The sequence below is a fragment of the Mesocricetus auratus genome, unplaced genomic scaffold (genome assembly GCF_017639785.1).
Source record: "Mesocricetus auratus isolate SY011 unplaced genomic scaffold, BCM_Maur_2.0 Super-Scaffold_100013, whole genome shotgun sequence".
NCBI lineage: Eukaryota > Metazoa > Chordata > Mammalia > Rodentia > Cricetidae > Mesocricetus > Mesocricetus auratus.
Genome location: NW_024429196.1, coordinates 49511675 through 49523306, shown reverse-complemented (window position 1 = coordinate 49523306; position 11632 = coordinate 49511675). Strand labels below are relative to the sequence as shown.

Genomic DNA, 11632 nt, shown 5'->3' with positions numbered 1-11632 from the left:
TTGTGTGTGTGTGTGTGTGTGTGTGTGTATATATGTAATGGTAAGAGGGTAGACCTTGGGGGAAGGAGAATTGAGTATGATCAGGGTGCATTGCATGAAATTCTCAAATAATCAAATGGAATACTATGCTGGAGGAAATAATAAAGTAAAGGAAAAAAAATTACAAAAACATGTCATCTGGTTTGTTTTGGTCTACTCCTCATAAGTATGGAGACAGTTCTGAAGAATGGTTGATATATTGTGTGTCACTCTATAGAAGAAAATTGATTTCCCTTTCTCAGCAGCTATCAATTTTGATTATCAAATTTGTTCATACCTGAGTAGGGCACATTGATCCTCTCCTCTGTCCTGAGACTATTTTCTGCTTTTCTATAGGTATTGTTCATAGAGAGTCTCTGTAATTTCAGGGGTCTATTTTCCCTGTTGTGGTTGGAATAATTTGATTCCCCTGAGCCAACTACAGTCTCTGGCTATTACATTATTCCTGTTCCTTCTTCTGGATAAATCTTAAATCCTGATGGAAGTAGCATGACATAGGTATCCCACTTAGAGCTGATAATTCCAAATTCTGTCACACTATGCTCAATACCCAGCTGTGGTTTTTCATGCTAATTACCATCTACTTCAGCAAGTTTCTATAAAGATTCTCAGTGACATAGAGATCTATGTGTATAACAATTTATCATTAGGATCCATTGTATTGTTATGTTCTCTTAGCAAAATAATTGTATTATGTTTTCCCCTTGGATTCATGGTAGATCTAATGTCAGGTTCCTGGACTCATTAACAGTTATGGGCTTTACCTCATGGAGTAGGCCTTAAGTCGAAGCAACATGTAATTGTTTGCTTACAGCAATTTTTTTCATTATTGCACAAGAAGAAATGTCTTAGAAACAGTTTATTATTTCAATTCACAGGATTCAAGGCTGCATGAGACTGATGATTATTTTCCTCTTCTGGTGGCATGTATAATATATGCAAGCATTATAAATATAACATGTAGGGGTGAAGACTCCACTTGTATACCAAGTATAGTTATACATGAAAATATATGGTGTTTTTTGAACTTGGTTCTAACCATCAGATTGTGTTGGAATTCGACATAATTGACAATTTTCCTGTAATATTTGGATGCTCTATGGAAACACTTTGACTGGTGACTCACAAATATATAAGATATTACTGATAATGACATTTTTATATGGTAATGTATGATATCTCATTTTTATATGGTAATGTATGATATCTAGATGGGGTATATTCCCTTCATTTCAGCTCCATATATATATATATATATATATATATATATATATAAGTTTAAATTTGAGGAAGCATATACAGTAGTAAGTTTACATAAGCCGTTAAAAAAGCTTTTGCAACTAATTATCTCTGCCCTTATTTCCTTCTCTATTCCATTGTCCTTACATGCCTCATTCTTTTTATCCTTTTTCTAATCTCCTCCATATCCTTTTATTGTACAGTATCCATTCATGATAAAACATCATCAAGATGAGGACACACAAAGCATATTTGAAAGAAGCAAAATTACAGCAAGCCTACCACCAACATAATGATAGACTTAGAGCAACTCAATGCTCTTCCATTATAATTGGGAACCAAATAAACTTGCCCATATCTGTTCAGCACTGTTTATAAAGTCTTAGCTGGGACAATAAAACAACGGAAGAAGATAAGCGTGAATCTGATAAAAAGGGGAGACATAAAGGAATCTTTATTTGTGGATGGTATAACTTTATATATAAGAAATATGAGGACTCCACTAGAAACTTTTATAAGTGATATATATATTCAGCGAAACAAAAGATAGAAAGTTAGAATAGAAAAATCAGTAGCCTTCCTATATTCAAAAGGCAAAGTGACCAAAGCATAAATCAGGGAAGCAATATCTCTCACAAAAGCACCAAAACAAGCTAATTAAGCAATTGAAAGACTTTTATAATAATAACTTTAGGATACTGAAGGAGGAAACTGGAAAAAATGAAAAGCTCCTCGTGTTCATTGATTAGTAGAATTAATAGTATGAAAAGGAATAGAGGGTCCGTGGGGGGCAGGGGAGGAGGGAAGGGAGAGGGAATTGGGATTGCCTTGTAAAACAAGCTTGTTCATGATTTAAATAAAAAATTAGCCGTCATACCAAAAAAGATTTTTTAGTTTTAACACAATATTCATCAAAATCCCAATAAAATTCTTCACAGAAATTTAAAAATAGATCTCAAGCTTCATATAAACCAACAAACTGCCATAGCTGAAACAATCCTGAACAATAAAAGAATTATTGCAGGTATCACTATTCTTTATTTCTAGCTGTACTACAGAGACATATTGGCATAAAAACAGACATGTTGATCAATGGATGAGAACTGAAATCATGGACATAATTCTACACATATACAGAAACATGATTTTTCAAAAAAAAAAAACAAAAACAAAAAGATGCACTAGAAAAAAATCACCTTCAAAAACTTGCTGCTCAATCTGGATAGCTTCATTAGAAGAACAAAAAAGGAATTATATTTCTCACCCTACAAAACTCAACTCCAAATAGGTCAAGTACTTCAACAGCATACTTGGTTCTATACCAATAATGTCTCTACATCTTAATGCGCAGATACTGATGCATTTATTTTAACTGATGTTCTATAGAAACTGGAAGGCACTAGAAGTCTATCAAATGTAAACGAAGGTCAAAATTGTTACATTTGCATTGTAGGAAGAGATCTACATACTTGTAGCGCTAACCACACCTGTTTGGTTGTGTTATAGGTATGTAGAATATATGGGGGATAAAAGAGCTAGGGGGAGGAGACGCTTTCTCTTTGGGTTCCAGTTGCAACCAGGAGAGCAACATGTGGACCTATGGTACCTTTCTCGTTTTCTCATGTAAGTGATTTCTCCCTCAAGCTTAATGAGTTGCAATATATCTTTTTCAGATGTCTGTTTGTTTGAACTCTTCTGAAAGTTCAGCTGGTCTGTGACAGTTATCTTGGCTGCTCTTTGCTTACTTCAGGTAGTTTGTCTTATCTGTGTTTCTTAGAGAGTTTGACTTTACAGCATATATACTCTTGTGAGTGGAGATACTTTGTGAATCTGATGAGTTTCCTGGAAATTCTGAATGTAAATGAGTTGTTTACTTCCTATCATATTGAGCTTCCCTGTAAGATGGAAAATGCACTTTACTTTGAACATCTCTTTGTTTTACTGCTCTGTAAATATCATGTGTTTCAGTGAGCTTCCTTGCAAAATATAAAGTTTAACCTTGAAAGAAAATGCTACAAGACAATTTCAAACACCTACAGAGGTCCAGAAATTAGTTAAAGTCAATGGAAAACTGGGAGTAGATCCTTTCAAAGTAGAGAAGTTAGAATGCAGATATACAATTATATAATAGGGTTAAGGAAATAGTGGAACAAGAAATGTTCAATGAGGTGAGGAAGTATAGGGAAGAATAGAAGAGGAAATATAGGGAGAGATACCTAACAGTAAAGGCCTTCAGAAAAAGTCTTATGAAAACTCTTGCCATAAAAGCTTCCTGAAATATAAGCATATCCAAACATGTTGAAAAGTTTAATGGAATTGTCCTCCACTGGGACAATAATATCCCTTTAAGACACCAGAAGCTAACAAGTGAAAGGCTCAGTGTTAGGAATAGGTGAGATTTGCTGGCCAGTGGGAGGTCTCATAGACTGTCAAATAATACAAGTTATTGGCATTGCTATTTTTTAGCCTCCAGAACATGATGATCAAACCCTAACAATTTCACACTATCACACACTTCCAAACTAGTTTACTAGTTTTCTTTTATTTTCTACATCTAAAATATTTTCTTATATCACTAAATAGCCTTCTGTACCTACACTGGCATCTATTGTCCTTTACCACATGAACAGGAATATTCCAAGCTGAAGTTATGCATCTTCTATAAAAAACCAGGCTTCACCTTGTTGTTCTTACAACTATCTTGGTTAATGTGCATACTACATAGGAGATACCTAGTAACCATTTTGAAGACACACTATTCATAATTATTTACTACTTTATGTGCTGGATATGTGAATACCAAAGAATTTTGTTCAAAATCAGAATAGAGTTATATCATGCAATACTCAAGAAGAATTGTTAGATTGTGATATCTTACTATCTGTCAGGGTTCCTTCATGTTTTCGGTTATCCAGACCTTGGTCATTTGTATCATGAAACTCTTCTTTAATATCTTTATCTCCATTAATGTCTGAATTTCTTTTGATTCAGTCTGAAATGAATGCACCAACTATTATAGTGATCTTAATATAACATTAGTTTGTTTGTGTAAGCAACACAATTTCTGGAAAAATATCCTCATGAAAAATAAATTTTTTCTTCTCAAATTGTACCTTTAGTGTTCATGATGTGATTTATTAATCTATGTTACCAAATTTCTCTACTATTTTGTATGTTTTAATATAATTGCTGCTATTCTTCTTACGCTGGGACAAGGCCTTCATATGTAATCTTAAAAGTAAATATCTCAGAGGCAGTAGAAAGCAAAACTACGCTGGTGTGACAGTGAGTAACTGCTCATTCTTCTCAAATATCTTTTCTGCTTTTCCTTTGGTAGCTGTGTAAATCACATCCATTTCCTTTCAATCTTGCCTGAAAACTTCAGTCTTCAAATAGACTATAACCACTAGGAGACATCTTCCCAGGTCCTGTGACCTGCTATATTTTCTATAAATGTGAGATACGCTTCTTTGTTTTATACTTCTATTTTAATGTATTAAAATGCTCTGAATTCTGAACTACAGAAGAGGGAAACCTGCTTCTTTCCTAAGATGGCCCTAAGGATGATCAAGTTGGCAGATGGGCACCACTGGAGAAATATAGATCTGTTTGATACTTCTTTCCTACTACATTTTTGAAAGTTTAAATTAATGATATTTAAGATAGTCCAATATTATTGAACTCCTTAAGTTTGTTATTAGACTAAAATTTTGCTCACAGAATGGTTTCCTTTTATAAGATCTCTCAGATATCCAATCCCTTGATACAATTGATCTAATAAGTGGCACCAGTATTGTTCTTAAGTAAATTGTCTCCCTTCACTCACTGTGATCTAAAGTAAAGTTAATTGTGTCTTATGTGTTTGCCAAACTTGAGGTTCTTGAATGCACATTACAAAAGCCTAGACCCAAATTATATTAAATGGACACAAAAGACTTCCATAAATTTTCACATTGAGTCTGTTTTTCCTAAAGAATTAGATTTTATTTTATAGAAAGAATTCCATCATAACCATTCATACACTGAGAAGGGAAAGAAAGCATTAAAGTACTGGGTCAACATGAATGATGACAGGAGGATATTTCTGGGTTGTGCACTCAGCACTCACTGATAAAAAATACACTCATTATTATAGGCAACTCTGCACCTCAAGACCTTGAGAAAAGTGTCAACCTTATGTGTATCCCTTTTCAGGCAACGGCATAGGTTAAAAAAGGTAAAAAGGCGAGTCTCTTCATCAGATGACTGCAAATCTGACACTCCGGACCAATCAGGGTAGGCATCATCTTCATATTCAACCTGGGTCTAACATCAAATGAACAAGTCTTATTGATATTATCCTCTCTCTCTCTCTCTTTCTCTCTGTCTGTCTGTCTCTCTCTCTCTCTCTCTCTCTCTCTCTCTCTCTCTCTGTGTGTGTGTGTGTGTGTGTGTGTGTGTGTGTGTGTGTGTGTGTGTGTGTTATACATTATTTCAGTGTCAGTGGTCAATTTTGGTCATAGTTCCTCCAGTGACATCTAGCTTGATTTTTGAGAGAGTGTTCCATACTTTTACCTAAAACCTTTTCTGAGGGCTCAAAAAAAAGACACCACATTGACAATAGACACAAATTCTGGACCTGGACTCAGGTATTCAAGCAATCCAGGCACTAAAGGCAAGAGCCATTTCTCAGTTCATATTCCTTGTGTATTTTTAATGAACTGTGGTAGGATATAGAGGATTATTATTTGTATTGAGAAACCTTGGAAAATAGTGTAAAGGCATTAGACACCAACACATAAATTGAAGACAGGCATAATATGTATATTCTGCCCTGTAACTGATTTCAAATGAGATATATCCACACACAAGTAGATAGACAGTGAATCAGCAAGACTGTATTTGGCTGTATGAATGGAATTAACTAAAAATCAAGGAAAGGGCTAGTATCATCCTTTCACTTTGTGAATTTTTGCATGCTCTAAATACTTCGCTGGATGTGTCATTCCGACCACATTGCTTCTGGTGGAGTACCCTGATCCTTTCCTTCTTTTCAGATAAATCCATTGTGTACTTTATATGCTTTATGAATCCTTGCACATGAGCAGTATATTTCACTTAATGTATTATGGTACAAGTGATCCAGGCAGTAACTGCTCTAAGATCAACTGAGGTAGGTAGAGTGTCCACCCCATTACAAAAAGCTACTGTGCAATTAACTAGGAGTCGCAACTAATTTCTTCAAAGGTCAGTGTTCCATGGGCTTAAAAGTAGCCTTGTATTTGAGTGTCTCAAAATTGTTTTGAATTACATAATTTGCAAACTTTATGAATAGGTTAAACAAAGATGTGTCGAAAGAGCTTACCCTGTTTAGGATGGTCTCAAGCCCCTCCAGAAGTATATGATTTCTGTCCTTCACAGCAGTGGCTGTTTTCAGCATATTATCAGAAGCTCCTGGGAGAGTGGGCACTGCAGACACCAGGTATTTCAGTGGTTCTTCCCAGGCATGAGTAATGTTGACAATTGCTTTCAGAAGGTCTTCAGTCTAGGAAAAAATCAGTGGATATCATAGTATACTAGGTGCTACACAGCTATGTAGAGAAATACATGTATTTTTCCCACAAGGGTGGCACAATACAGTATATTTTTATTAGTAGTAATATGTTAAATATTATATAACATATAAATATTGCATGAATACATAATTCCACATACTGATTTCCACCATGTTAAATAAAACTAATGGGGTCTTACTAATTTTCACTATTCAAAATGATCATATTTTGTGTTCTTTCTACATTCTGTCATTTGTCCCTGTTGTCAGAATTATTCTCTTGGATTTCTTATTCTGTGGCTTAAAAACCTGGTGTACTTGCCTCAGTAGGTTTCCAAAGATAGGACTCAATAATATAGATGCCAACACTGCCAGGAGTTAATGGTTCAAATAATTTTTACCCTACTGAATCAAGCTGATTTCTCACATATTTACTTGAGACTTTTACAAAGAGTTGACTGGAGAAAAAGCATGGTTTTCATGTACCTGCATGATTCCCCCCACCCTTGGGTCTAGATGAGTTGACTACTTTTGACATATACAGAAGAAAATCATTACTAAGAATTACTTAATTCCAGGCATCTTTAGAAATCAGAATGTAAATTGAACCCTGTAAGTGTTATCTCCAGGCCAAAGTAAAGCAAATAGCTTCTACTGTTAGAAGTTTACTATGATGTTTGTGAGGAAATGCACAAGCTACAAAAATAAAGACTAGACATGTACTCACCTATAATTAAAAAATGTTTATGAATGAAATAGGCTGACCAATTGTATTATCAATCATATGGCTAGGAGAACTAGACAATAATGATTAAGAATGAATGCATAACATGAAAGAAGTTTAGTGTAAATTCATACTTGATATACAAGCGAAAAGACTTGTGCCAATTGTTTTGAGCCTCATTTCATTGTCTTCTTAAAAAATTTTTAATCATAGAATGTTTGTCAACATTAAATGTTTCAATCCAAAATGATTCTATTTATACTGTACAGAAAAGTATCGACAAAAATGGTTTCTTCTTTTCCTTCTTCTTTTTATAGCCATACATTGCTGATGAGAATTTCTTGCATCTGTTATACTTGTGTTAGCAATACAAGCACCATTGCATAGTAGTTTATGTGTGAGAGATGGATAAACAAGTAATTTTATATAAATAAACTGATGTTTATGACAGGTAGCCAGGAGCAAGATATCATAACATATATACATTAGATCTTCAGAGTTATGTAGAATTAATCAAAACATAAGTCATTCAGAGGAACATGATACAGTCTAGAGACAAGTATTTTCTACAAATGAATTTCAGGTAACATGCAGGAAAGGCAGATTAATTAGGAAGGACTGTAGAAATAATGATGGAATACAAATAGGTACAGAATAGTTTAGAAACTTAAGAAGAAAGAACTACGCAGTTAGGTAACTTGATGCCAGAGCAATATCCTTTAAGTATCACAAACACAAGGAGAGTTGAGTTTATTCTGTATGTGTAATAATATGTTAAAAATGAATATCGAGTTCAGATTAAAACTTTCCTCTGACAAGCAGAAATTGCTTGTAAAAGGAGTTTTCTATGTGTACAAGTTAAACTCTGGGACAATAAGTTGTCATGCATTTTACTTAGTGCTAAAATTATCAACTGTATGATATGATTGTTCTCTGACAGTTGCATATCTTTTATCTATTTGGTCTGAAATTAGAACATCTCTTATGTGTAAGTAATCACACACATCACAATTAGCCTGTGTGTAGCATTACTTGCTCAGTATAAAACAGGGATGAAACCTACTTTTGTTCCATGGACTTCTTCACGAGACTCTGGAGTAGAGATGGAAGCTGTGTGACACATGCTGAGTGGCCTGTCTGTAAACCAACTTCTCTTGAAAAAGTTTAAATTCTGGAAGAAATTAAATGATTTAATTTATTGATGATTCAGAATTGAATAGAATCAAACATGATACCTTTGATAAACTCTACATTTATGAGATGTAAGAAAAAACATGAAACAGTAGAATGATGGAAATATCATGTTCCTAACTTTTACCCACTTTATTTAAGCAATATAGTAGACAGTCCTCACATTCTGTTCACCTGTTTATTGTTTCTTTGTATTATATTTGCTACTGTTATTGTTTGGCTAGAAATAACTAAGATGCATACAAACTTCTAACTACTTATGTCTTTAAGTATAAGCTTTGCTAGCCTGAGTGTAAAAGAACTGTTATCATTTGTTCATACTTATGAATATCTTGTATTTTACTGCCACAAAATAATGTTTAATTTTTTGAAACATGAAGTATTCATTTATAATTATGCTCTCAAATATCAGCAAGTACCAGTACCATAAAAATTACGTGATAAATCTAGGATTTACTAATGCTGCTCTGATGAAAAAATAAACATAAAAATTCAGGTGTCCTTTGAAGGACCAATTCAGCCTGAGTGAAGTAAGCATTCACAAAAATGTTTTATTTTTCTGTATTAATGATAAGAAGAACATACTTTATAAGTTATTTACATTTATAAGTTACAGTTTCTTGATTGTAACTCCCATAATTTGAAAGAATTAATTGGCTCTTAAAAATGCGGTGCATGTGAAAGTTAAGAAGAGAAGAATAAAATGTATAAGAAAAACTAATGAGGAAAAATAACAATAGGAATGAATATTCCCTATAAATGTAGGTGAATATAATCCATATACCCAATTTTCAATGGAAATGTGCTTTGTTCTTGAACCACTGACAGACAATGGCATGGTGAGGTATTTGGCTGAGAAAGTACAGAATATATTTTCTGTCTAATGTAGCCCTTTAATTTCCCTAAGATACTGAAAACCATAAGCCCTTATTCTTTGAATTTACAAGTTTAAGTGTATCTTTTTTATCTTGTTTTTCACTGTTTACATGGTTTCAATATTCTTCAGTTTTATTCCTCTCCATAAACTAACTTCAATTCAGTTCTCCAGCACTATTTATCATCTTATCTGTATGTAAGGAATCCCATAAAAATATAAAGAAATCTAGAATATATGAACAGGAATTCAACTTTCAAATTCAGAACTTTAAAGCTGTTACAATTAAAGTTAATATAGAAAAGTTTGAAGTATCATTAAATTCTTTACACTCTTTAAAGAGCTCATGAAAGTTTACATTCTTCACATTCCACCTTTTACTATATGATTCCTTTTATTGCTAATAAAATTGAATTATTTGGAATTGGATGCATGACTCATTTCAACATCATTAGTGATTAGCCATTAGAGGTCCCATTTATATCAGTATCCAGAAGCAAAGAAATTACTTACAAATTCACGGTATATATCTGCAGCCAGGACAAATGTGGTATGAGAGTGTTCGACCACACGATTATACAGGGCTTCCATGGACAAAGGACCACTTGGTTTGGAGGCCACATGCTCCCAAAGAGCCAGAGTTGACACTAGCAGCAGCATACACACTCCTGCTGTCAGAGAAACGGCATGAGATGAACTATACAAATGAGGTTACAACAATTAAAGAAGTTGGGAGTGTACTCTGAAGGACCTTTTTAAGAGAGTTGGGTTGATATAACTTCATACAGTATTCACTGTTATAACTGGGAAAATACAGGGAAGTAGCAATATTTTGCCAGTAAAGATTTTGAAATATGTGAGAATTTTCAGAGTTTGCATTTGCTCCAAAGAAACTTTTCAAGTTTCCAAACACATGGTGTTTGATTAATCATGGGCCAAATATTACAAATCGTTATTTACACATATATGAAATTTCAGAGAATTAATGGTTGTCTTTCATTTCCTTAAATATATTGTTATTGCACCTAATTCATTTTCCTTATATGTATCATTTAAGACTTAGGTAATTTCATAATTTATTCAGACTTATGTATTGAGCACAAAAATTGATTATAAATTCTAATCTCTGTGCTTGAAAGCAATTGGACCATTCATTTCATCTTGAATTCTCAATATAGACTCATTTTTCTATAATGTTAATTGAACAGTTTGAGTTGTATTACTTTTTTAATTTATATGGTAGCACTTGAAATGCGAAGTGTTATAAACTAATGGTTCTTAAATACCAGTAACACTGACCCTTTCATCCTTCTGTTAAAACAGAAATAATAAAGTCTCTGTCTGAAACACAAGGAAGATACCTCATGAAAAATTCTGAACTCAAACATAATTGAGCAAGTTTCCTCTAAAGAGATCTTTCAGCTTTGTATTGATTGCCCCTAAACTGTTCAAATATCAGTTCCCTCAAAACACAGAACAGAGCACACCAAAGAAAATTTACTGTACAAATCATCTAAGGCTTAGTTAGACTTCAGTCCTGGAAGTACATGATGCGTGGCTACTTACCATGCCTTGGTAAAGACAAAGAGAGCTGCATCTTTGAGATGATCCACGACAATATGATCTTCAATTCTGGAAAGCTGCTTCACCTGGGTGCTGCCTTCAGTAAACTTTCCACCTCCCATATATATACCACCATACTCAGAGCCAGACAGAGCTGGGGGCCAAGTTGAATCAATGTCTCAAGATGCACACCATTCTCCCCTAAGGGAGTATTAACATCCTCTTTACATTTAACATAGTTATATGTTAATATGTGTCATGCTGCATTTCCCCACTATGATCCATATAGTTCAGTCATTCTCCAAATCAGCAAGGCCATCTCTTCTAATTCATTACTCACTTTCAGGTAAGCAGGAGAAAGGACTTATATCCCAATCCTTTTCCCTAGTTCAACGTCTTAATATGTCTGCCATGTCTTCTACAAGTTTCCCTAGTGGTTCCAGTAAGGATGAATGCTTTCAGTAATCCA

At 34.0% G+C, this 11632-nt stretch overlaps 1 protein-coding gene across 1 annotated transcript; it reads right to left on the bottom strand.

Moving 5' to 3' along the window:
* Positions 1-5382: 5382 nt before the first annotated feature.
* On the bottom strand, positions 5383-11197 carry LOC121143735 (prolactin-3D4-like). Its single transcript, XM_040756201.1, has 5 exons — positions 11167-11197; positions 10114-10268; positions 8599-8706; positions 6623-6802; positions 5383-5583 (listed from the first exon to the last, which is right to left on the bottom strand). Exons 1-5 carry the CDS (start codon positions 11195-11197, stop codon positions 5383-5385), a joined length of 675 nt encoding a protein of 224 aa, XP_040612135.1.
* Between the last annotated feature and the right edge of the window lie 435 nt (positions 11198-11632).